This window comes from Vollenhovia emeryi, unplaced genomic scaffold (genome assembly GCF_000949405.1).
Source record: "Vollenhovia emeryi isolate VEMERY1.0 unplaced genomic scaffold, V.emery_V1.0 DF939131.1, whole genome shotgun sequence".
NCBI lineage: Eukaryota > Metazoa > Arthropoda > Insecta > Hymenoptera > Formicidae > Vollenhovia > Vollenhovia emeryi.
Window position 1 is genome coordinate 851031 of NW_011967235.1, and position 27473 is coordinate 878503.

General features: G+C 32.8%; 3 protein-coding genes across 3 annotated transcripts; 2 read left to right on the forward strand and 1 right to left on the reverse strand.

The window, feature by feature from the left end:
• Positions 1-1969: 1969 nt before the first annotated feature.
• On the forward strand, positions 1970-7053 carry LOC105568132 (gastrin-releasing peptide receptor-like). The gene is made up of 8 exons (XM_012023548.1): positions 1970-2035; positions 2701-2812; positions 3397-3663; positions 4120-4268; positions 4815-5014; positions 5372-5553; positions 5686-5900; positions 6364-7053. Exons 3-8 carry the CDS (start codon positions 3397-3399, stop codon positions 6608-6610), a joined length of 1260 nt encoding a protein of 419 aa, XP_011878938.1. The 5' UTR covers positions 1970-2035; positions 2701-2812; the 3' UTR covers positions 6611-7053.
• A 1791-nt stretch (positions 7054-8844) lies between these two features.
• LOC105568133 lies at positions 8845-15416 on the forward strand. The gene is made up of 5 exons (XM_012023549.1): positions 8845-9110; positions 9738-9797; positions 9967-10029; positions 11085-11193; positions 14818-15416. The coding sequence occupies exons 2-5, from the start codon at positions 9780-9782 to the stop codon at positions 15249-15251; spliced, it is 624 nt and encodes a 207-aa protein (XP_011878939.1). The 5' UTR covers positions 8845-9110; positions 9738-9779; the 3' UTR covers positions 15252-15416.
• Positions 15417-16308: 892 nt separating this feature from the next.
• LOC105568134 (6-phosphofructo-2-kinase/fructose-2,6-bisphosphatase-like) lies at positions 16309-26433 on the reverse strand. The gene is made up of 6 exons (XM_012023550.1): positions 25302-26433; positions 20643-20807; positions 20239-20399; positions 19654-20037; positions 19262-19531; positions 16309-19086 (listed from the first exon to the last, which is right to left on the reverse strand). Exons 1-6 carry the CDS (start codon positions 25495-25497, stop codon positions 18658-18660), a joined length of 1605 nt encoding a protein of 534 aa, XP_011878940.1. The 5' UTR covers positions 25498-26433; the 3' UTR covers positions 16309-18657.
• Between the last annotated feature and the right edge of the window lie 1040 nt (positions 26434-27473).

Below are 27473 nucleotides of genomic sequence, written 5' to 3' on the forward strand. Positions count from 1 at the left end.
CAGTTTTTTTTTCCAATAAAAATGTTAACGATGGAAAAACAATTTACTATCTTATAATTATAAAAACATTTTTAGGAAAAATAATATTTTTTTAATTTTGTTAAACTTGTACACAACACAATAATTTAGTTTCTTGACGAATAATTTTTAAAAAAATATTTATCATCTGTGCAAATATACCTAGTACTATAAAACAATATTAAGCAGATCATCTTTTTGTTACGGATGATTATTTTAATATAGATATTATTTAATTATTATATAAACAAATTTAAAGAGAAAAGAGTTACTTTTATGATTGTCTTAAAAAAACTAATATATCTAAAAATAAGTGTGTTTTGTTAGAAAATATAAATAATCCGTACAATGATAGTAACAGTTCAACGGCCTTTATTAACGAAATATTGCAATTTCCGAAATATTTTTAATTCTCTGCAACTCGAGCGTTAGTCAATTTATTTAGGGAATAAGTCATTCGCACGTAAAACCCGAAGTTGCGTTTCATTACGCTTCATCCGGTCGTGAGTTTTAGTGCCTATTGAAGCATTATTAATATATCCGATTATATACAACACAGTTTGAGTCGTTTTAAGAGATTAATTACATTTTTACATATTGGAGTAAACATGATTTTTAATGCATATTAAAAGCCACTAAAATATGTACGAGGTCATATTATTATGATACACATACATGTATGGAATTTCCTTCGAAGAGAGAATAAATAATACACTTGTATATTTTTATTAATCAACTTGATCAGTGATGTGAATTTATATTTATATTGAGATATGCATGCATATTAACAAGGTCTACAAGGGATGTGTAAGCCCGTTACTGGAATATATAATAAATAATCATCGAATTATTCTACCATACATCAATCGAGATTTTCCATTTAAATTGCTTCGCACATTTCGCACTTTAAAACTTTGGAACTTTGAAATTCGACGGTGGAATAATTTCAAAGATCCCACTTATGCATTGACGTTACAGTCTTGAGAAATCGTCTCTTAAAGATTATGTGACTTTATAGCAAACTTATGCAATAATGAGGAGAACTGTGCTGGAGACGGTAATAGAAGCGAATTGAATTTTAATTTACATGAACTTTAGATTAAAAGAAAGATTTCAGATTAAAAACTTTAAATTAAAAAACGCCACTGATCAGAACAGAATTTTACAAGTAATTCTCCTACTCAAAAACAAATTTTTCTTGTGGTTGATTCAGGATTGGGTACGTATTATACTCGATATATTATACGTGGTTTCCTCCACGTGTTATACATAGTATAATACACCGTGAGTGCAGCCATGTATTATACGTATAACAAAGAAAATAAATAGCAAACGGCTCCAATGTGATAAACAAATATGATTAAAAAAGGACTAATGCGAGCCGAACGCAGATAAGGCGCGATAATAATTTTTTAATAACTTGTTAAATAAAATTTCTTCAGACGGTTCGATTCTTTTTCTGGATTATCTTCAGTGATGTTACTATAGTTGGGGAAAAAAGAAACGATTTAGTCAACAAATTTAAATTTAATAAACTATAGAAGAACATTATCAACTCATGTCTCCTCTGATGACTTCCAAATTTTAGATGCTAGACGAATAAGAATTAAGCGCCTAAAAGAAGTTTAATCAGCGAATTCGCTAGCGAATTAAGAAGTTTGGTTAAAGCGATAGAAGCGAGGCCATGTAAAGCACTCTATAAGTATAACATGTTTCCTACGTTTTAATACGTATTATATATGTGTGTTATACATGAAAATGTAGGACTCAAAATGGCCAAATAATCTAACCCTGACGTTGATTATTGTCAAAGTACACTAAAAGATTTAATTTTTCTGTAGTATTTTGTTTAATTTTTAATTAAAGATGTAAAAAAACTAATGTATCTACAAATTACTTTAATAATTTTAAACATGCAAAATAATATATTTCACAATATTAATTATAATTACGATTGTTACAGAAATACTTTACTAATTTTTATGAATGGCGGAAATTAACGGCCTAATAATTCAAGGTAAGATTCTTCTCTTGTATATATTATTGTTATTATGTAATTTTATACACATACACACACACACAATTATATTTTGTAATTTCCGACCAATTGAATTATTGTTACTGTTTTATGAGCGATCTCCATGCATCACTGCTTCCATTGTATACATATATTGTAATATTAAAGTATTAATCATTTCACTAATAATAGGCTAATTTCATATTTACGCAAGAGTCGAAGAGAGCTGGAATTTTGCGCATTATAAATGTCATTGTAGTGAATCCGCAACTAATATAATTAAAACTGCTAAGCATAGTTTTAAAGTAGTGAATGTCCTTCTACGCAAAACAATATTCGCAAGCAATCTAGATAAACACAATCAAGTTAAATAATCCTAACTCTGATTTTCACCATCGTCGTTTAACTTTGATCTTATTGTTAGTTTAAAGCATCTTTTATCTCTTTCTAGAGGGGGGGGGGGCAGTTAGAAAGAGACAAAAGATGAATTAAATTAACAAGAGACTGATAATTAGATTACTGTTTTGCTCATATAATTTTATACTACTTATATTTAACCTAGTAACTACATTTGTAAAATAGCAAACATTTTTTAATTTAAAACATTTTTCGTAAATTAATGAAATAAAATGAGAAAAATATACGATCTTTATACTTTATTACAGATTTACGCAATATATAATCTAAAGCAGCCTGCAGCCTTATCTTTAATCGTTTTATTCTATCTGCGATAACTACATGCGATTACATCTGAGATAAAGAACATCACGACACGAGGTATAAATTGTAACAAAAAATTGTCTTATTTAATTTGTCATATTTAAAAAACTGCATGCAGCTGATAAGAGATTGTAAAATATTTATCATGTTTATCATTGTCAGTTCAATCTAGATGTATTTTATTACGTTATAATTCAGATTGATTTTATCATTTCAAGCGATCTAAATTTTCCGCTGTCTGTATGGTGCAGAAAACAAGCTGTAACTAAATTTATAAAACGCTATTAATAGAGCGTTTCGTGTTTTAATTCATAAAATAATTTTTAGGATTAATTGCAAGAGAGAGCGGCAAGTCATATCGATAAAATGCATTAACTTTTTTTATTTATAATATCTTAGTATTGTGTATAATTGCATCATGTTACATACAAACAGATATACAGATTGTACAGCACAGTATGTTTGTATGTAACAATACAAATATATTGTTTGGCGATCAATACGCAGTACTTAAAAACTGTTTTTTATAACTATTATATTTGAAGACAATATTGCCGTTCTTATTATTTTGCAATTACGTTTTTCGTTTGTACATCAAGAGCATCGGTAATTTCAAAACAGGAATATTTCTTTTATTGCAGATGATGTTAAGCATAACAGAAAGTGATGTTTTTAATACGCAAGTGATGTATTTAAACGCAACTTCTAAAATGGAGTATGATGAGTATGATGAATACGTACCATATGCTCAAAGGCCTGAGACTTACATCGTGCCCGCAATATTTTCGTTAATTTTAGTCGTTGGCGTAGCAGGAAACGGTATCTTGATTCTCATTTTGCTATGTCATACCAGTATGAGAAATATACCAAACACATACGTGCTGTCTTTAGCTCTGGGCGATTTGCTGGTGAGCACACAGCTTTGCGCTTGCGCTTCCTTTGTTTCTCGAAATTTTCTCCAGTTCAAGGAGAGTAAAAATTGTTTGAGTTAAATAACTCTTTATCTAAAATATAAAAGAATTCAACATATAAGAGAATAATAAAAATGTACATTTCTTTCATGGATAAAAGTAAGAAAATAATCAAAGAGACATGTCTTCTCCGAAAAATAAATTTTTCTAGGAAAAATATTAAAAATTGAAGAAATATATAAATATATTTAACACAATTATATAATTGTTATCCGTGTCCATAATTTTCTGTCCTCAAATAATCTTTACTTATGACAGAGAAAATATATTATATCTTCTCAGTATATTTATGATCGTCCTGACCTCCCAGGATAATTTATCACAGTCTTTCATGACATAATTTGATGGCAAAGTATTATCTGTATCGAATTTTGAGATAATTCATTGTTACAGGTGATTGTGACTTGCGTACCTTTCACATCAATTGTTTACACGATCGAATCGTGGCCATGGGGCTTAACTATCTGCAAACTATCCGAGTGTGCTAAAGATATTTCGATTGGTGTGTCAGTGTTTACTTTAGCCGCTTTGTCAGCCGAAAGGTAAATACGTGAGCTAAGAACCTTATCGTGTTGTGCAAATTAACAAAATTTCTTGTTGTGGAATTAAACAAAATTTTGCTTAACTAGATAGCAGACGAATATCCGTAGCCTAATTTAACTTGTACAATTAGCCGAGAGATTAGAGTGAAATTTCACTTGTAATATATCCAAGTATAAAATCGGTTCTCGAAGCTAATTAATGTATACTATTAATGTAACTCATTTTAATGAACGTGCAAGACAACCAATGTTACTGTTGGATATTCATACAGATACAGTCGAATATTCTACGTTAATGATCATTAATTTAAAGTTAAATATGTTTCACGGAAATAATTACAATTATCTTCTCGATATTCTTTCCTAATTTTAAAACTGCATCTACATTAAATGGAGGTTTAATTTAGGTAAAATCGATAAAGCACAACAATCTAAGATATGCAAATTAATGATCGTTTGTGTCATGAGTAATTTATCTTTGAAATAAACGAGCTTCTACCGCTTTTATGATATAATCCATTGCCGCATCTTCTCATGTTCTCATAGATATTGCGCCATCGTGAACCCTATTCGTCGCCACGTAGCGGGTTTAAGCGCAAAACCACTTACCATTTTAACGGCATCCCTTATTTGGGTCTTAGCGATTGTCTTAGCTATGCCCGCCGCGCTATTCTCCAATGTATCACCTCAATCATTAGGGAAAAACCACACGATTTTAGTCTGCAGTCCTTTCCCAGCAGAATTTGGTAAGCCATAATGCAATTCTTTTGGACACATTCTGAATGTCGCCAATTATTAGGAATACGTGCATATATAAACTGTCAAATTTATAATAAAACTTGAAGTTTATTTATATATGATAATGTCATTTTACTTGTTGAGGAAAAGAAAAAACTTTTCCAGCAGCTCGTTGTTGTGGGAACACTTCGCGAGTTTTTATGATCGCAGCTCAAGTTTCAAAAGGCCGTATTAGCGCGCGCATAAAATAATATTTTACTTTAACTCATTGAACGATGTTAAAATATGTGAGAAAATATAAATTTCGTAACGCTAGGTGATTACTCAAAGATAGACACCGCATTATGTACTTTCTCATATTACAGGAGCCGCATATCGAAAGGGGATAGTAATATTCAAATTTTTGGCGTATTACGTGATACCGTTGTGCGTCATAGCAGGCTTTTATTTAGGCATGGCATGGCATCTAGCATTATCAACCAGAAACATGCCGGGCGAACTTCCCGGTGGTGATCTTCACATTGAACAAATAAGGGCGCGCAGAAGGGTACATGAAAGAATATATTTTTTTTATATTTCCAAATATTAAAATCATACTATTGAAGAGTTTTTATAATTCAATTGTCTCTTATTGGATCCGATTATATTGATGATTTCATTTGTTGCTGCAATTTAACAGGTGGGCAAAATGGTAGTGTGTTTTATAATCGTTTTCGTGATTTGTTTTCTACCGTATCACATATTTATGCTGTGGTACCACTTTTGCCCCACGGCCGAATCAGATTATGATTACTTCTGGCACGCATTCAGGATAATTGGCTTCTGCCTCAGTTTCAGTAATAGCTGCGTTAATCCCATAGCTCTATACTTAATTAGCCGCACGTTTCGTCAACGGTAAGTATGTGAAGTTTTTGAATGATGTTTTTTTATTTAGAAATAAAAATTAAAAAATATTAATAAATGTTAATTACAATAGCAATTATTAAAAGAAATTAACTTCTTCCAAATTTTATATAATAATTGCAAATGTTGAAGAACAAAAATCGCATAATATAGTATTATAGAAAATTTACTTCAGCATATGAAAATTGCTATCTTGTCGAAATACGAGTTTTTTACGAACTTCTCTACGCAAAGGTTGTCAACAGAAAATAACTTTTTTCCGTTTTAAAAATATGTGTAGTATTACTTGTTTTATTTATATTAACACATAAAAGTATTCTATTCAAATACAGAATATAAATATAAATTTGCAAAAATAAACCGTCGAGAAATATATATAGCTTATTTTTTAATTAGACATATATCATGGCAATATGTTTTTAATCTATCTCTCCTGTTCTTCTCTCTGCCATAGGTTTAATAAATATTTATGCTTCTGTCTACCGGATGGTTCCGCGATCTGCAATAGAAATCGAATGGAAAGTAGTATAATTCGTGGACACGGTGCTTTTTCACAAAGAAGTCGACGCATGTTTTACGAAACTAGTTTCGGTTCCACCTTTCGAAGACGTACTCAAGAATTAAATTCGACCGGGGTATTTGAAATGGCCAGCATAGAAACATCTAAGCCTAATGTTGGCGATCGAAAGTTGCCGTCGTAAGTAATTTAAAGTGAAAACAGGGCGCGGATATCAATGTAAATTACAGTCCAAGTCGCAGCACCATCACTGCTGATAATAATAGATAGTAATTTCATCAGGATGGTTGCATATTTATTATTGCAAGTTTTACATTACGAGGATAAAAGGAAAAATGTAGTGACAGGTTCAGAAACTTTTATCCTAATTAATATTTCCGTAACCATTTCAAAAGTTATGGATGCCCGCTTGTAATATTTTTCATTTACAAAAATACGACTTTGAGAATACACGTATGTTGCAATTTTTCACTCTATATATCTTTGAAAGGTAGCTCTTCTTCAAGTAAGTACAGCCTGAGTTTCTGCGAACTCAGACTACAATTCTTTTTCGAAAAAGTTCTTTCAAGCGACTATACTTTTCGTATCGTCAAACTTCTCTTTAAAAATTGATAATGTAACCAAATCATATACAGAGAGAGGGAGGGAGGGGAGAGGAGAGGAGAGGGGGGAGAGGAGAGGAGAGGGGGGGGGAGAGAGAGAGAGAGAGAGAGAGAGAGAGAGAGAGAGAGAGAGAGAGAGAGAGAGAGAGAGAGAGAGAGAGAGAGAGAGAGAGAGAGAAAGAGAGAGAGAGAGAGAGAAGTAATGACTTGTTAAGACTGTAACACGCGTTTGAGAATCATTTCTTATACATATTTGCAAAATAAAATAATTTTTTACCTTGGCCTAATTTATAAAAAATAACGAATAAAAGAACCAATACTATTCATCTTTTTATAAATGTTCCTGTGTTTGAATGATCGTAGGAATAGATAGTATGTATGAATTTATTCTTTTTCATGAAAACATAGTGTGTGTAAAGCAGTACTGTAGATATATGTATGTATATATGTATACATATTTCTTGCTCAATTTACAACTTGTCGATTAACAACTATTGTCTATTATATTTCTCTTATTGGATAAAATTACAAAATTCTTTATCTTGAAATAAAAGATAAGAAACTTTAATCTTCAATTTTAATTAACAAATTAATCATTATTTAATAAATTTATAAAATTATATGAACAACGAGAAAACTGAATTCGTTCTTTACACGATAAGTGAACCATAAAATAGAGATTATATGAAATACAACAAGATACGATCTGATGTTTGTTTGTTTTATTATTCTTTTGTGGCGGTAATTGGTTCACCGAGTTAAATTAGATCTCACTGTAGGTACTTCACGAGAAGAAAAGCGTAAAAACACACAACAGATGACTTGAAATAAAACTCATTTTAAATCTTCGTAGTTCAACTAAACTGTATGTGTATAAGCAACAAGTATTTACGTATTTATGGATGCATTTATGAATTATATAGGTCCTTTCTGAGTACGCTCATTAAATAAAAATGTTTTCTCCTCCTATCGCTCGAAAGTTTGTGGTGTAATATATTGATGGAACTACACGATGCAAATCGGAACTATAAACTATAGGCCAGTAAATTTCGGTGCTGTAACAAGCTTTTTATTGCGACATTGTTTATATTTAAATTAGATTTATATATAATATGTATAGTTGTTAGTAAATAAGTATCTAAAAAATAATTTAAGTACCAAAAACATTCATCATCACATCTAAAATGGTTACACATTGTATATCATTAAATACGAGATATTCCAAAATTACCGACCCATTAAATTTTCGTCGAGGGAAGATCGATATCATATAATTTAAAAAACTGTCAGTTTCAGGACACACTCAATTTTAGGATACTTTATACATTTTCCATGTTTTCTTTTCATGTGGCTGAACTGTATACCAATAAAGTTAACTCGCTGTATATAATGCAACATAAAAACAATATTATTTTTCCTTTTGCGTAAATAACTATTATAAAAACGTGCGCGCGCAAAAATCACTCGTACGATTATTTCCAAGTCGAACAAGAATAATCGATACGAGACTCCTAGGCACGCGTGCAACGTATCCACTCGCACGTGCCGGTCGTCCGTTCGGGGTTTGCGCAGGGATAGAGAACGCGAGAGAGAAAGAGAGAGAGAGAGAGGGGGGGGTAGGAAAGAGGGTGTCTTGCATCTGCCGCTCGTTCGGACTTTTATACGACGGTTGAACAGCCGGATTTCGAAGGGGGCTTGTTATAAACAGACTCCCTCGCGTGGGCCCCCTCTTCTTCGACAACAGTCGTGAAAATGAGGGGGTTGCTAGTATGCGACGATCGGCATTAGTCAACGGTCGTGTCCATTGACAGTCCACCGTAGCATACAGCTAATAACGAAGGTGCCGTATTTCTCGTGACAAAAAGGAGGCGAAAAAGGTGTTTTTTTTTCTTTACGAGGAAGGGTTTACCGGAGAAACTTTGCGCGGCACAAAGGAACGGTTAGTGTGCAAGCCTGCAAGCGCGAGAGAACCTCTCGACACCCCGGCAGCGCCAGATAACGAAGCTGATACAACGGATAACCGATCCGAAGTTAAGGGACAAACTTGTAGAAGCGCACGTTTCTACTCGAAGGCAGAAGCGTGTAAGTAACACGAGGTATCATTACTTCCAGACGACGACACAATGAGACGACCATCCAAACAGATACCAACTTTGTAACTCCCTTTACATCGAGCCTATATGTGTTTAGTTTCTGTGTTAATCCTATTACAAAATCATTATCGCATAAAAATTGTCGGGACATATCAAATTTTTACTGTGATCAAAATCATACAATTTCAGAGAAATTTTAATAATACATTATTAGATTGTTCTCAACAATATTTGGAATGAAAGGTGTATCGAAATCAGAGAACAACTACTAATTAACTTGATACTATCTCAGTGAAAACAGTTATGTTCGAACATAACGGATATTACGCGGGTACAACTGATACATTATCTCAACTAGCGTTTACAACACATTCAGTACAATGCACATTGAGTAGCTATTATTACGTACCAGATTCCCATGGTAGTGTAGATAGTATCAAAATTATAAGGAATGTAATCAGATTTTCATTTTTTAATGTAAATAGAATATAAGCAATTTTATTAAAAATAACATTGGGTATTATTACTGTTTTACGAAATTGTCGGGGTTTTTTACATTTATTTATTCCAACTAATCACGACACAATTTTTAAGGTGTAAACAATCACTCTTTCAGATTTATTGAATTACAAAAAGACGAGCGTTACGTCAGATCATAATGAAGAGATACTCGTCGGTAAGATACAATATTACTTATGATAAAAACGATTATACTTTTTTAAAATAAGATGCAGAATGCATGCAGAATCATACGTGAACATTCCTAATAAGATGAAATAGCTTATATTTATATGTTTAAAATTATAAACAGTTAAAAGAAAAGTTTTATACATTATTCAACACAGGCACCTTGTCTAGAAGATGTTGGCAATGACGCTAAAAGAACAAAAGGAATTAAGCAATACGCGGTAAGTTCAGCTTATTTATTATTGATTGGAACATTTGGAGTAATCATCATTGAGTGCTCATCGAACATTGGAGTGATCATCAATAATATATGTATAATTGTGCGTTTGACTCGCGTAACTTGATTAAAAATGTGAATAGTTACCGATAATATTGTTTTAACAAAAAGAAGAGACAAAGCTATTTGTCAGCATTTATCGAGACATTTAACAAAGTTAGACAATGCTTGTTATTCTTCTTTGTCCACAGTTATTACATTTAAAAGCAATATAATCGCATTCAACTGGAAGAGTTATTCAATTATATCAAAACGAAAATTGTATTCATCTTCAATCTCTTACAAACTCGTGACAGCAATTTACTAGAGACAAGTATAACAATCCAAATTTTCCTCTTTCTTTCTTTCTCTTTACGTCTATCGATCACGAAGCCATGTTTGCGATTAATGTCGTAAAACTGTTTCTATATTTATTTTACATATATGTATACATGTTGCTCTTCAATGCTCGAAGTCCTAGGAAATTTTGAAAGTTTTTAAATAATGAGATTCCATGATTTTGGGCTTAATCGATTAAAAAAGTTTGTAAAAGACTTAATATCTTTTTATTTTGCACATATATATCAAATCACAATAACTGCATTTGATAGTTTATCTTCTGACATACAGATCGTTCTAGCCAATGTATCTGTAACAAAGCGTTTCAATTGTGACAGAGGCCGGCGAATACGTACATATTAAAACAATATATATACACTCACTATATTTTTTTTTAGATTTTCACACGGAATGTGTAAATTATTTCACATATTTTAGATTATTCACAATGCAAAGGTTTATCTTTCTTAATATTTTCAATTATTAATTAATAAAGTGTCATAAATAATTAATTATTTAATAGATGATTTAATATATGTATATTTAATAAGTAATTATCAATTATATTAAATAAAATTAATATTTGATATTTTAGAAATAAATAATCATTATTATAGAACTTTATTTTTATCGTGGCTAGAAACACGTCCCATGTATTACGAGTATCTCATTTTTCTATAGCATCCAACTACAAGGGAATATCTTCAGTTGGCTTTAGCCAAAGTCCTAGAATTACAACGAGAGATCAGGGAAGGCACATACGTTGCAGAAACCGATAATAGTGATCAGGGTAATGCAAAACTTTTCCCGTACTTTATTTTCTTTCAAGCATTGCGTAACTTGTACACCCGATATCGTTGACAAGAACTTTTGCGACATACTGCAATGGAAAAGGGTACCGTATATTCTAGACTTTCCTTAAAGTTTTGAACAAAGTGTATTTTCTTTGTGCAACATACTGTAACGAACTTCTTAGCATTCTAATAAAATTACTTATTCGAATAATTAATTATCAATATAGTTAAATGACATTTTTATTAAAAAATAATTTTTCTATTGCTAATAATGGAATCCAAAGAGCTTATATCAAGTGTCACAGATATAAGAAAGATTTTTATATTTGTAAAACAAAATTAAATTCTGTATTTAGTATCATATCGAACAACATCGATGCACATGCTGCTAGGTGGAAAGGTTTTCATAGATATCAGCAATATCGTCAAATTGATGAGAAATGCGACATGATTCTGTACCATACGCATGACATATGGGACAAAATATAACTTGTTTTATTGTCTAAAAAATAGTAACGATTTATAAACACGATAAATTTATAATCAAGCTTTTTAGTCGACATTAACCGACCAATGTTTTAATACAGAAAATGGTAAATTAATATCGCAGACGTATGACATAAATTAAAAATTAAAAATTTAATTTTTGATCACAGCATTTAAAAAATGCACAACAACGAGAATAATCCTATCGTTTTTGGACGCTACACACGATCCTATTTACCAAATTGCTCTATCACCTCACAGTTTTAAGAAATTTACAGTTAAAATTGCAAAATCGGTAATATTATAACTATGATATGTGACATGTCGGAGAAGTTTTATTTTAATGAAATTCGATGTGTTAGGACTTTCAGCTTTAAAAAAAAATTGTTGTATCAGTTATGGTTAAAAATATATTGATGGTTAACGTAATCTATGATTAACATAGTGCGTCAGAGTTGCTTTTTATTTTGATATCTACTACATTGGCTCCGACATTTTTAATTTATTAACTTTGACATCAAATTTAATGTCAAAGTTAATAAATTTAAAATGTCGGAGCCAATGTAGCAGATATCAAAATAAAAAATGGTCGAATTTTTACTTTTTTTTAATCAACTTTGATCAAATTAGTATTCAACGATGTGAAAAACAAAGTATATGAAAAATTAAAAGAAATAGCAAATTCATAACTAATACAGACTCAGATGTAAATCCAATTACATTCAATATTTCCCTTAAAAAAGATCCTTATATTTAAATACAGAAAGTGAGGAAAGTGAGGAAAGTGAAGAAGATAATATAAACATGTTAACATTCCAACTTTAACAAAAAACACCAAAGGTAAGAGTGATATATTTAAAAATATCACATTCATATAAATTGACTGAAATTTGTTTTTTTTCGATTCTATATCAATTTCAAAATATATGGCCAATATTCAAATCGATTCAGGTTAGTAGCAATAAATATTCACATTTTTTTACAATCATAAGAATTTTATTTATAGGCTCTCTTTTTAATTCCGAGCACATCAAAAGAAGAAATTCCAAATACCATTAAAACTGAAGACGCGGTTCCTATAGGTTGCATTAAATACTAAATTACTAAATATTTTTTATTAGTACTAATTCTAATCCTGGATTCACATAGCTTTAATTGTTATTAAAGTTATTATCAAATTTTATAAAAACAAAAGTTATAAATCTCTTATTCGTTCTTATTACAATTATAAAATGGATTAAACAATGAAAGATTTGTATAACCTTAAAATGAATACTAAATAGGAAAAGAAGTTCTTAAAATAGAATCTTTATTTGAAAAATTTGATTTTCTCTTACGTTCACAGGAAGAACTTTATAATTTGGAAGTTTAGCTACATCAAAAGAACAAGAAGGAAGTTGTAAGTTAATGGAATAAATTTTAATAGTAATATAAGTAGCGGTTCTCAGTTGTAGTTTGAGATAAGTTAGCAAACTTTATTTAACTTTCAAGGTGATAGAATTTTCAAGGTTTAGTGGACTAAATGTTAAAATTATAGTTAGGAAAATAATGAAAACAATTTTTTCTAATAAATTGGCTATGCAATATTTTTGGGTGGGATTGAAAAAGGGAAATTTTTTAAATTTGCTTCTTTCTTAAATAATAAGTAACAATTTTTTTACATACATAATATATATTATAACGCTATTCATATAAAACTATTAACAAAAATTTTGATAAACTAATATTTTGTTTCTGCAATTTTACAATTTTTTTTCATTTTTTTCAGAAACTATTATAAAATTTCATATAAACACTACACCATCTGAAAATGCCCTCAAAACATGATTTGTCAAAGCCCAAGAAAGCTTTCAGAAACAGTAACTGCGACAATGTATAAATAAAATATTTTTAATCAAATCTTAAGTTTGTATCATTTTAAGATATGATTTTCTAGTAAAAATATATTCACATTGTTTTTAAGTTATCTTATATTTTTATCTATATTTTTTTAAAAAAGACTCCGTAAAAATACGCAAAATGATTTTTAACATTTTGTTTAATATCTTTAGAATTCATAAAACATTATTAGACTATTATGTGATGTTATTAAAATATTTGCGTAATACAGAATATTTATAGAACGCAATGTAACTTTTTGTCTATTTTGAATATTCCATTGAAGGTCCATGGAGGAACTCTGAAGTATCATGTGAGAATATTCTAGGAATATTCAAACATTCTCAGATATTATTCTATAAATATTCATAGAACTTGTGCTGTCGAAACAGCGACCTGAAAAACCTTTAAGTTTGAATAATACAATTAAAAAATATTTTATAAATTCTTAATGGTCTATGTAAATCGCAACTTTGACGTATTAGACTATATGTTAATCATCAATATCCTGTTAACCATAATTAATACAACAAATTCTTTTTAAGAACTGAAAGTCTTAACATACTTAATTTTGATTACAATGAAACTTCTCAAACGTATCACATATCTTAATTATAACATGTCAAAATACACTAAAATAGCCCATTTTGTTTTGCATTAAATGCAAATTTCTCAAAATTGTACCGTGATAGAGCGAGTTGGTAAACAAGATCGTATTCAGCGTCCAAAAAATTATGGAAAACGATTATTCTGGTTCTTGTGCTCGAAAAAGTATGTTTTTGTGGAATTAATAGTTTAATTAATAGGGCAGGGTTGATAGGTACGTGGGTAAAAAGGCAGGTAAAAATCATACATCAGTTAAACATAATAATCCATTGATGTATCGGGTTACGCGGACAGGGAGAGATGCGCGGGTAAGACGAAACAACGCTTGGTTCAGTGCAATTAGGGCCGTGAGAAGGAGCTCATGTAACATATGGTGAACCTTTTAACCCGCGTACCTTTAAACCCTATCCTACCCCTATAGAGGTATCTATATTTTTATTTCTTTGTTTTTTATCTTCTAAATCTAAACTACAAGCCGAAATATAAATAATATATTTTGGCAGGATATTTTATGCTTTCATATATGAGTTAATATTCAATCCTTTCTGCTTTTCTATTTTTATAGAGACGACCTCTACGATCACTAGCTCATTAAATGTATACTATTTCTATGAAATAAAACTATATAAAATATTTCCGTTATTTTACAGACGCATCCGGCAGTGAGGAAGATTTAACGAAGGAAATTTTTACGAAAGTTTTTCAAGATCTACCCGGGACACCCAGTTCTCTCGCTAAAATAATAGATAGAGAAACACGCTGGAAAAATCACCGTATGGATGCCGTTTACAGTAAACGGATACAATTACTAGGTTTCGATACTTGTCGGAGAATGGCTCTTGAATTCATGAACACCATCATGCGCGAATCGCGAAACAAGTCTTCCTCATTAAGCACAGTCAAATTCAATGATCTTCAACGATACGAGTCGTTACATTTGGAAGATGGAATTCTAGCGAGTGATATTCGCAAACGGGAGTCAAACGCGCAAGAAATTCGAGTGAGAATGTTGAGAAGTTTGGATTTGCATTTGGCTGCTAAACAAAGAGACTATACGTCCAAATTAATGAGATCGGGTATTTAATACTGCATACGACACCTTCGAGTGGAAATGCATTGAGTGCGGAAAATCCCCAAATTTAATATATTCTTCAATATGTGCAGCGTTATTGGCATTAATATAATGAAAGTTCAGCATACACATATATTTATGCACTATCTCGCTCTTTACACATTAATATCACATTTGGCAATAATATTTCTTTTATTCGTGATAAAAGATTATAAATAAGCATTCATTCACTCTTAAAAAATTTTTTTGTAATAAAAACTTTTTATTGTTGAATTACTTTGAGATTTTTATATAATAGCTTAAAATGAAATCAAATTTTGCTTTTAGGGAAATAGTCGATCTCAGTTCTCGTAATATTTATAATATTTATAATCTATATCTAGTCATATATAATATATGAAATGTGCTAGTCATAACTTACAAAATGAAAGCTTTGCAATTATTTTAAATAGATATATATTTATATACATATGTATACTTAGATACCAACATTATTGTTGGTCTTGGACCAATATTAATATTGGTCTTTAATAAAAGAAAATTATGAATGCAATCCTCCCTGCTTATAAATAAAAGAAAGAAATACTAAAGATCCAATTTTTTTTATTGAAATGATTGGAATTTTAATTTAATTCACATTGTATCTAATTATATTATAATCTTTGTTAATTTTCAGAGATAGATTGTTGTGATTAAAAACGTAAGCTTCAAAAAATTCTTAGAATCGCGGTTTTTTTAATTCTGGGAAATTTTTATTTTATTTGAAAAATTTAATAGTATACGAATCCAGATATAATAAATTAATAATTTTAAACAAATAACGTCTTCATATTTTACAATATTATTAATTTCTACTTAAGTGTTTTCCTTACTCTGTACTTAACTTTTTTAATATAGAATTTATTAATTTCTATGAGAATCTATTATATTTTAACAGGTTTGAAACTTCTGCTGGCTAATTATAAGAAATATAACGATAAACCGTATAGATTAACAATATTAAAGAATTATATTTTCTTAATACATTTATTTGATACCTACACGACTGGAACAAGAAATAAAGAACGAGTTTTGTAAAAAAACTTTATTCAGAGTGTACAAATAAAAAATTCTAAAGTTTACGAACTACGAATAATATATCTTAATCATATAATATATATATATTACTAATTATAATTCACCCCTCGCGGTGTTCGAGTGTGCAATGTCACGAAATGTGCAGTCAAAACATCGGAAGATCAACTACACATCGATTTGTTACTCAAAAGGAAGACGTATACAGTAAACATAAATTATTTTCCCTAAAGTTAATAAATTATCAAACTAATCCTCGGAAGCGCGAATGTTAGATTCGTAGCTTACAATTAGCATCGTGTTGAATCCTCAAGGACACGACTAAACAAATATTATGCGTGTTTATGCAATAAACTATCCTAGCAAAATATAACGGTGTGTAAGGATTAATTTGTGTACGTTATTCCATTAAGTTTTCCTTGTTTAACCGGAGTAATGTTTTAATTATATAGAATTTTATAGCAAACTCAATGCAGGACTTTGAATTCTATTTCAAGACTTTAACATAACCGTTGATTTAAATTCAAAATGCACGTATTGTTAAATGTCCGCTTTTCTGTTTTCTGTTGCATTTACATATGTGCTAAAAATATACACTTAAACAAGTTTCTAAAATAATGTACTGAATTTAAACAGACGTGATTTACATATATATATATATATGCCACAGAAAAATTCGTTTCGATAAAAAGATTCAGTAGTAAAGATAAAATTATCAACTGTACGTTTAATTCATTGTATATGATAATCGCAACAATACACAGTACGTATTTCGCAAAAAATTTATCGAAATAATTCATAATTCATAATGGCTTTAACTAATAATTAACTAATAATCTAGTTTCTGTCTCTAATCATGATAAGCGATTTCAGTATTAAGATTCTTTTTCGATCATCCACTTCGTTGCAGTTTTTTCTAATTTATTTTCGTGGAAAATATAATATATTGGTTAATAATTTAATAATAATATAAATCATTTGGAATTACGAGTAATGATAAACATATTGCATTGCTGGTCGAAATACAAAATGAATTAATCGCTGTAAAGAAAGTAACTACAATTACATCTAATATCTATCTTTTATAAAAATATATGTAAGATCTTAAAGTATCCGGTCTCAGAGACTATATAAGATAATTTTTTTTACTATTTGGTCGTATCATATAAAAGGCCGGATAATTAAGGCGTAATGTCTCAAAATCAATATATGCTAGTTATCAATTTATACTATTTGTTAATGCGTATATATCTGAACGTGTCCGTTATTTTTAACTTCTTCCGATACAATCGTAATAAATTCTCAAGCGATAAAATGTAACGATAAAAGAGATTGACCAATTCGGTAAAAACGCTCACAGTACGGAATAAAAGTTTCGTAACAATATTTTGAGAAAAGAAGAAATTTGAAAAATGCTGAAGTACAAAAAGATACGGTTTTGCACGCGCGTCAACTATATTGTCAGTGTCTACGCGCTACTATTTCTCTATCACAAACAATTTTTAACATCAAGTTCCCGTCCATTTTATATATAAATCTGGGCGTATTCTTACAAGTAGCATAACGGGTAGTATATCTCGATCTATGACATGAGCTACTAGGAATCAAACAAGGCTATAAACTATCGACAAAACTATGAGTCCTGCGAGAGGACTCGGGTCATGGGCTTCCAATTGCTATCAAAAAGACGTATATTATCGGTATCCTACTGGGATATTGTAGACCTATTGTCAACGTCGGTTCGGACGTATACATAACATTGTCGACTAAGTATCAAAGACATTTATGCTATAAAAACTGTGCGTTTCTCTATTACGAGAGGACTTTTGAAATCAGAACAAATACCTTTTGCATCTGTTGCATCCACATTTTGATTGCAAGTAAATTAAGTGGACGCATCATGCCTTTGCGAGATGCTACGTGTAAAGATGAACAAAATCGTCTGCTGCTATTATACCGAGTACTAATAATAAGACAGCGGTCTAATTTTCTTTCATAATAATAGTAAACTTGAAAATTACAAACAAGTAAGTAAATAATCTTGAATAGCGCCGCGAGTACACAGCTAATTGGTGTAAGCGAAGAACCCCTTGCTTCAATTGTGACATAAATCAACTTTTGAAGATCGTATTAATCGTTAATTAAAAAATATATCATAAATAAGATTTGTGTAAATTGATAATGTTATCTGATTCATATCTCATTACCTTTTGCGAATTGTAAAATGTTCCGATACGTAAAGTCGTATACCGATTGCTTTGTACTTGGTTCTCTTCAGGGATCAAACTCGTCATGTTTAAAATTTTGATTTACGTCGCTTTTAAAACAGGCGCCCGTGATTCTCCTAGTGCTGTTGCACGAGCGTGGGCCCGTTAACGGGGTTTCTCCAGGGATCCGGTCTATCGAAGTGCGCGGGAACGGTGAGCAGAGCATCGGCAGCAGTACGATCTGCGCTGCAGTTCGTCGGTTTGACACGAGTCGTGTTTACGCACTCGATCGGCAGCTTGAAGAACTCGAGCTTGTAATTGTAGCCCTGGCTGTTGATGCGGATTATCGTGTGCAACGGCACGTCCATGTAGGGCAGCTCTTCAGGCTTCTTATCAAGGAAGAATCCAATGATGCAGCGCAATATCGCTTGATGCGACACCACGAGAACGTTGTTGGAACGCTGCAGCTCAGCGATCACCGGGTCGACGCGCTGCATCGCGTCGATGTAACTCTCGCCCCACGGATAACGATAACGCAATTTATCCTGATCGCGCCAAGCAAACTCCTGTTACAAAATTAAAAACAGACAGAGTGAAGGCTAGAGTCGTGTCATGGTTGTTTCCCCACGATCAACGGCTATGTCTGATAAAAATGGATCGTTCGAACTTAATTCCGAATTTAACGTATAACTCGAAGCTGGAAATATTTTAAGCTGGCAATCAATAACTGGTAACAATTACCTGCGGATAATGCTCCTGCATTTCCTCGTAAGATAGGCCCTCACACACCCCCGCGTGAAGTTCATTCAAAGCGGCTATGTGTTCTTGAGGGGCTTCGATACCACGCGCCGTTGCGATCGTTCTACGGAGACGGCTGGTGAGAACCCGAAGATCCGGAATACGCATGGCGTTGAACTTGTTTGATAACGCTTGAGCATAGCGTTCACCTCTGGCGCTCAGCACCGTGTCGCCGCCAATTTTACCGACCACGTTGTACTCGCTTTCGCCGTGCTGCAACATATAATTTAAAGTAAAAAATTTTAAGTAAAAGATGAAAGTTGCGAAATAAGCATATAATGAAACATATATGGGGCCTTCTATTTTTCTTCGGCAATTTATTTAAAATTGCTTACCCTCGAGAAATAAAGGGTATGAGGTTTGAGGCTGACGTCTCCAAGATATCCAAGCACGCTGGTTTCAATATGACCGGATACTTTGCAGGTCTCGATATCCATGGTAGCAGTGTCGATCTTGATCCTGGGATAAGTTCCATCGTTCATAGGTTCGTACAGTCCGGCGTAAAAAGCGATTTTTGAGCGCAGATCTTCCGCGGCCGAAGCGGCGTCTATCCCTGTGTAGTCAGCGCAATGTTCCACGATTTCTTGTTGATTGTACTCGAGGACCTCTGAGTCGTCGCAGACACATTCGATGAAAAGAACGCGATAACCAAGCTGACCAGAGAAGTAATCGTAGACTTCCGTGCGTTGCGCTCGTGTGATCAGCATAGCGTCCAAGATCTTAACACAGGGAGAGAGAATAACTGATACACGATATCATCTATAAAGCTACCCAAATAACGCTTCATTTAATTAATCGCCGTGCAATTTTCTTATCTGGGTGAAATACTTGGGCTAACAGAGGGGTAGCATTACTCGACATATTGCTGTCCTTTTACAATCGTAATCTCATGAAGAAACTGCACCAATGTACATACTTACCGCTACAGTATTTCCAGATGTGAGCCACGCAGCGCAATCTTGCATGGCATCTCTCTGAGAGAGAGCTATTAACGAGCTGTTTGCCGCATTATCCGCCCGGAAAAATTCGTGTGACAGGTGGGGATCGAATCGCTTCCTTCGATAATCACTCACGCGGAACACTGAAACAAGATTTATGGAATATTGTAATTCATTCTGATATAATCTCTCGTTTAAGCGAGAATAAAAGTTAAGCGTATAGCTGCAATAAATCTCTGCGGGTCGTAGATATGCATTTAAAAAATATTTGTTTTAAAGTTTAGATTTAAAAGCTAAGCAAAATGACTGTCATAAATCTCCGTGGATCATATGATAGATTTGATAAATGTTTGTTTTAAGATATGCTATTAAGTACGTGTCTTTACCTTTTGTAGTTACGCCATTCCAAATGAGTCTACGAGCAAGACTCTGCCCGATTTGGCTTTTTCCACGAGCCGGCAAACCGCACGTGGCTATAACAACTCCCGCAAATTTCCGCGATGATTTCACTGGTCCTGAGATTCTTGCTGCAACCTTCTCTTTGCCGGAATCTAAACAGAATATAGGCGATGAAGCATTCGATACTCTATATAATTTATGCAAGTACTTTCTTGGATTTAATATAATATGTAAATTTTTTAACATTTCTTTGTCACTAATATACGCGATTGTAAGCATTTATTCTGATTTATTATATTTATAATCTGTAATATAATTAAAACAAAATTTAATTAAATAGATATTTAAATATGCATTAGTATTTGGCTTAGTAACATGAAACTTTCTGTAGCATTATGCGAATTTTATTATACTCCATGAGTTAAAAATCACATTTTTCTTTTGATTAATTTTATTTCTTACGAAATAAAACATTTATTATTCGAGAATAATTTAACACGTATTTATAAAACGTGTTTTCCTGTTTTCAATGTTTGCTTCAAAATGTCGTCAATAAAATTTTTGAGAATTACAGGATAATAACTAAATATAATATTATTAGTCAGAGCTTCTTTGAACGAGACATTTTGTTAGTAAGCTCGCGAATTCACAACTGCGAACATTTTGGCAATATATCTGAACATACGTCATGCTTGGAGGCACGAGCAGTAGTAACATGAGAATGGTACATACATCATGACAACGTGACTTTGGACTTGCAGTAACGTAGTACTAAAATTCACTCTTAAAAACAACAGTAATCGTAAAATGTTTACGTCAGGTAAGCTACGAGAGTTCTGGAAATACATTCAAACTACAGAGTGTAGAGAACTATTGCATTATTCAGTAACCTGAATTTTTATACTGCAATGTACATTCGCAAAAGCATCGTAATCGTAGTGTGCAGAGAAACAATTTCGCATTATTATATAAGTCCATTTTCCATTAATATAAACTGTGTTTGTAAAAAAAGACTACAATTACTTCAGCAACGTGAGGATTAGTCGAGTATAAACGTATAAACATAAGAAGGAAATGATAAGTTTTTACCACTAATGCATGATAATTAAATCAGTTTGTTTCGATAAAAACCCGATGAATACAAGTTTCCAAGCATCGTATGTGTGTTGTTTGCGTGCGAATAGATCACATAAAGATTTATTGTATAACGAAAAAAAACAAGGAACAATTACTTTACAAAAATATATGCAATTTTATATTAATTAAAATGTATAGAAAACAGATATTCTAAAAATTAATTGTATAATTACTGTTAAATATTATCATATTTTTCATAGCTAGCTAATTTTCTAATAATTTTAGAATTAGCAAACGAGTAACATCATGTTTAATTAATTCACTTATTTTAAAGCACGTGCAAATAATCTTATCTAGTTCATATTTGTCTATAGAAATGTACAGATTAAAGATTGATAAGAGCGACATTCGAGAAAAGATTCAAAATTTGATTGTTTTAGAGACTGCATAAATTTAATGACTACTATGACGTCGAACGAGCAAGCAATCAAATATATATGTCTCATGCCCCACTAGAAACGAGTTTTATATTTAGATTCGTAAATGCGTGCGTGCACTGGCTTTGTTTCGGCTTCTCCACGCGTTGCCGAAGCCAACAATAAATTGCCTTTTAAACGTAGTAAAATTTAATTTAATTTTTAACAGGAATAAAAAGAAAGTACTCATTCCTCTTTCTTTAGACTTACAATTAGTAAAAACACAGCGTGTACTGTCACTGACAATTGAGTATTTTTGAGTATCGAGTATTGTTTGAGTTATATGAATGTTAAAATGGCAATCGTATTAAGTAAACTGTACAACGTCTAATCGATACATTAATTTGATAATTTTATAATCATTACTTATTATTGTTACAGCTTAGCGATTCCACGAAACGGAAATGACATATCAAGAGGAAATTCCAAAAATACAAAGCGTTACCTGTTCATGTATGATAAGCTTATCTTTCTGTCCCATATCTGAATCCGTGATGATACGACACATGCATAATAACTACCCCTATTCGGACTTATGTTATCTAATCAATGCGCTATCAATAGATAACAATTTATACTTCAGATTTTTACGTTTGTGCGATAATGTGAGATAATTTATTATTTTTGAACATGTTGAGAAAAGTAAACCGTAATATACATTTTTATATCGTGTGACTAAAATACACTTATTAGTAATTAAACATAACAAATATTAAATAGATTAAAAATCTGTTAATATCAACATTAAAATGTTTAACAAATTTGTTAACCAATTAAATAAACCTCTTTTATTGAAAAGCTTCAGAAATTTTTCCTTACAATATTTAACATTTAAAAAGCATCATTAATTTGAACGTAGAGTAGAAATAATTTCTCTTTCATATAAATAGAAATTTTATTTTCAACCTAATTATAAATTATTTTAGTAAAACATTTAATTCAAAACTCTAATACTTGCATAAGATATATATTAGTCATTAAAGATTTAATTCTATCGATTAATTTTCTTGGTTTCTCTCATATACGCAAAAAATTTAAGACAGGTAAGAATGTAAGAAATCCGAAAATCCCTGTACTTGTCAAACTGGAGAGATAAGAAACAAGTGCGGTTTAGTACCTGATGACGTGGTGATAAGTTATCGATTCGTCAATGCCAAAAAGATAAATTAAAAATACGTCTCAGTATAAGGATATGTCGTTTCAAATAATATTTACAGACACATGATGTTTGCTTTTAGAGGGCTAAAAGTTTCTCGATGCTATGTCTATTAAATTCAATACAAAAATATATATTTGTATATTTGATATGTAAATCTTAGTGTTTTATTTATCTCGCTGAAACGTTGCTGTGTATTCTAGTTTACGTATACATATAACAAAAAATTAATTAATTTAAATATATGTACGACACAAGTAAATCATCTCGCGTTCGTATTAAAAATTTTTTAATAAATTTTATAGTTTTCGTAACAGTACACGTTCTTGCGTTCGTTTCTTTATTTGACGTGGAAAGTAATTTTAACTAAAAGCATATATTAGAAAATGGAGTGTCTTGAAACAGGATGTGACGTTCGCGTATAACAAGGAGGGATATCAATCAATGCTTACATTCGATACAATGGCATTAAATACTAGACATTAAAAAAATCTTACATAATAAATTTTAATTATATTCCATTTCGTCTTCCACGATACGTTATGCCGATTGTTTCACAGAATTATATTCCAAGGGGGAATCGTAAGAATTTGATACTACGTACAACAATGACGTTTGTAACACGAGAACAGTGTACAATTGCAAATAAAAGTGCGGATGTTGTAATAAAAATGAAGCGCACGTTGGTGAGACAATAACTGCTTGCGCGTCCCCGAGTTTGCATTAACATGTTTGCAAAAGAAGCTCGGAAAGGAGCAAAGCGAAATATTAATTATTCTTTCGTGTATCGCTAATTTGTCCTTGCACATAAGGTAATGAAAATGATGACGATTAAATGGCTCGCATACGTTTATTTATATCCTTTATAATTTTAGCCCGCCACCTTTCGTATACAGGAGATAACGACGGTACAATACAATCTTATGTATATTTGCCACATTCGGAAGACATGAAATATTCCCTGCCATTACTTTTACGTCAAAAATAACGAGTAAAGAAGCACAAAGCGCAATATACGACCAAGACCGACATTGCGATACCGAAGACTGCGACCTCAATATACTCGAAGCGTTGTTTTCCTTTCACTTTTCATTTCCTTTGAACTTTATTAAACCGACTTCTAACACAATGTAAGAAAAATTCATAAGTCCAGAGAGAGCATATTATCTACATGGTACACATATTGTGAGCATGTTCGTTTTTTATAAACAAAAATTAAGAAAGAAAAGATCATAAATTGCAAGCTCCTTTTTTCTGTCTTAACATGCGGTGAAAGGTTTTTGAAATGCCGTTAAAACGAATCAGTTGATTGTAATAAGCAGGGAGTAATATAAATACCCGTGCATACATTGCGATAAAAACTGCTTATTAATTACATTGCACAACGCACCTAAACAGAAAATTTATGGTAATTATTATTATTTTTAAGGAGATTCTGTTAGGCCTTCAGAGAACAATTATGACGTAAAATAAACAGACAAAAATTGTCTAATTAATAATTTTAAGAGCCCGCTTCTTCTTTATAATAAATGAATAATAATTATTAACATAATAATTGAATGAGATTTGAAACATTTTACAATGTAAATTTAAAATAAATAATACAACGAAAACATTTCTACTATTTAGGCTATACTACACGTTTATTCAACATCCTTTACGTTTTTCTTCCAGAAATTATGTAACCAGGTATGATGTAATGAATGCTACCGCGCAACTGAAAGATGTTTGTTTAAAAAATTATGTTTGGATGTACACGTTCGCCATGCAAAGCACTTTGGCAAGTTGGTTACGATAAGCGTAGATAAGCAGCTTTATCCGCAACGTGAAAGCGAGCGTTGAAAAATAGTGGCACAAAAGAAGACATACACATTACGTAAGCAGACGTCTCACACACCCCTTGGCACGAAGCGACTCACCCCCGCGCGAAACTTTACCTTGACGCTCTTCCGCATTCGGGGCCATGACGGTGTCGGCGTTCAAGGGTATTTCCGTGTTAGACGCCTGCCTTAAGGCGAGATCGCTTTTTTTCTCCTGCAGCAGACCGGCTTGTAGGGCCAGTTTCCTGATCGTGAGACAGTAACCCAGTAACGGAGCCGCCAGTAGATCAAAACATGCGGCGACCCAGGGCATAACCGAGAGACCCGTGCTACGGAGAACAGCCGGTTTCCCGAGTATTATTCGGCTCTCCCTCTCCGTCTCGGTTTCTCTCTCTTTTAACGACGCCGTAATCGATTAAGAAATAAGGGACCGAGGATCCTCGGAGCAAAAGGAAGCCCGACGTGGAGCCAGCCGCTCCAAATAAAAAGAAACCGCCGATAAGCGAGAGTCGCCTCTACTCTACCCGCGAATTACTCCAGTCTGGCCTGGGTTCCGCTTCTCGCGTCTCCACTTCCTGGTTAAGCTCCCGGCTAAAGCTCTTCCGAGAAGTGATCGCTGCTCGTGTGCCGTATTATAGATAGCAAGTCCTCCCTCATTCCAATTTGCTTGATCCTCACTTCCGGAGCCAGTTTGCGGGCTTCCTTGGGATCGGTCAGAGAGAAGGCCGGGTCTCTATCTCGCGGCGTGCCGCGCGATTCCCTTTCGCTCGTGCCCGTTTCTCTTGCTACTGTCGACGGCGATGCTCGCTGCCGTTGCTACTTAACGCCGTTGTTCCTTGTCGAACAGTGCGCGGGCGCAAACAAATACACCCGCTGAAAATTTACATAGTAATAGCGGCACCTCGCTCCGGCCTCACCAACCGCCTTCGTGCTCCGAGATTTTGGAATTTGAGTCGAGATCGCTGTTGCGATCGCTCTCGTGCTCCTTCTCTATCCCGATTTCTCTTCCTCCCGCTCCTATTCGCCGGAGACTCCGAACGACGTACGTATCGATGTAGGCGCTCGACCAGTCGATGCCAGAGTGATTTCAGCTGATGCTCACCGAGACTTCTCGTAGACTCTTCAGCCTGAGCTCTTTTCTTCAGAGAACGCGCTCTATCACGGGGACGATGCGGCTGTGCCAAACTGGACGAGAATAGACTCCGTTCTCTGCAGATGCGACCGGTCGATACGTGCTTCTCGGCTCTCCGACGACTAAAAGGTCTGGTTCCAACGGCGGCTTTTAGCAGCATCGACCAGAGCCCACGAGTGCACAACTACGTTGTGCGAACCAATGGAGAGCCGGCTGGCCCCTCTACTACGTTGTCGGATAAACTTGCGCGCGATGGGCGAATATACGGTTTTCCTTGAGCCGACACGGATATTCGTGGTAAAAATCACGTATAATGAAAATTACCAACTTACCGCAAGATCGGAAAAAGTGAAAAAAAAAATCTTATCTTCTGTCTCATGAAACCAGTTCAACTGACCTTTTATCGTTGATAAGTCTTACTCCTACACTAGTAACTGTTTTACTGATAGTCTACTGTCGCATGTGAATTCCGATCGGTGATTTTCGGAAATTCCAATACTATTATATTTTCCTTGTCAATTTTTGTCCAGTGCTACTGTATACCGTAAATTCGACAGCCTACGCTACTGACGATGCTCTAATACATATTTGATTAGTATCATAAATTGCGTACGTTACGCCTCATGAAATCGGTTAGCATTTTCCTTGGCGGTTCGTGCGTCCAAAGTCCACGGTTGTTTTTCCTATTTTCACGTAATCGTTTGGCAAACGACAATCCAGGCGTATTCGGCGTCATTGAGTTAAATGAAGAGATGCCGGATCACTAATGCCCTGACCTACCCGGTTACATCACGTGTACGTCCAGTATATAGAGCAACTTCTTCGTATAAAACGTGAACTTTGGAACCTGTGTTTTGGTGACGTGTCGAAATAACGTCAACTAACGAAAAATGGCTCTTACCGAAAAAATCCTTCGCGTACGTAACTGTGGGTTAATATTAGAACACGGAAATATATGAGCGATCCACCTGTGCACGTGCGAAACAACATATCATTCATGAATATTCTCATAAAATAATTAATCGAAAAATTGTACAAAATATACGACAATTTTTGCCGCGAGCACTGTTTGCGAAATAGCTACAAATAAATGCGCCAAACGCGAAAGAAACTTTTATTGTTAGCTTAAGTTTATTGTTAGTTAAAAATATTATAAC

Excerpts from the sequence above, each read along its gene's own strand:
- LOC105568132 (XM_012023548.1), top strand. The coding sequence starts at position 3,397 with ATGATGTTAAGCATAACAGAAAGTGATGTTTTTAATACGCAAGTGATG. Across the intron at positions 4,269-4,814 it reads GCCGCTTTGTCAGCCGAAAG|ATATTGCGCCATCGTGAACC; the intron begins GTAAATACGTGA and ends ATGTTCTCATAG. Across the intron at positions 5,015-5,371 it reads TCCTTTCCCAGCAGAATTTG|GAGCCGCATATCGAAAGGGG; the intron begins GTAAGCCATAAT and ends CTCATATTACAG.
- LOC105568133 (XM_012023549.1), top strand. Across the intron at positions 10,030-11,084 it reads AAGGAATTAAGCAATACGCG|CATCCAACTACAAGGGAATA; the intron begins GTAAGTTCAGCT and ends ATTTTTCTATAG. Across the intron at positions 11,194-14,817 it reads AACCGATAATAGTGATCAGG|ACGCATCCGGCAGTGAGGAA; the intron begins GTAATGCAAAAC and ends GTTATTTTACAG.
- LOC105568134 (XM_012023550.1), bottom strand. The coding sequence starts at position 25,497 with ATGCCCTGGGTCGCCGCATGTTTTGATCTACTGGCGGCTCCGTTACTG. Across the intron at positions 20,038-20,238 it reads CATCTGGAAATACTGTAGCG|ATCTTGGACGCTATGCTGAT; the intron begins GTAAGTATGTAC and ends CCCTGTGTTAAG. Across the intron at positions 19,532-19,653 it reads ATACCCTTTATTTCTCGAGG|CACGGCGAAAGCGAGTACAA; the intron begins GTAAGCAATTTT and ends TATATGTTGCAG.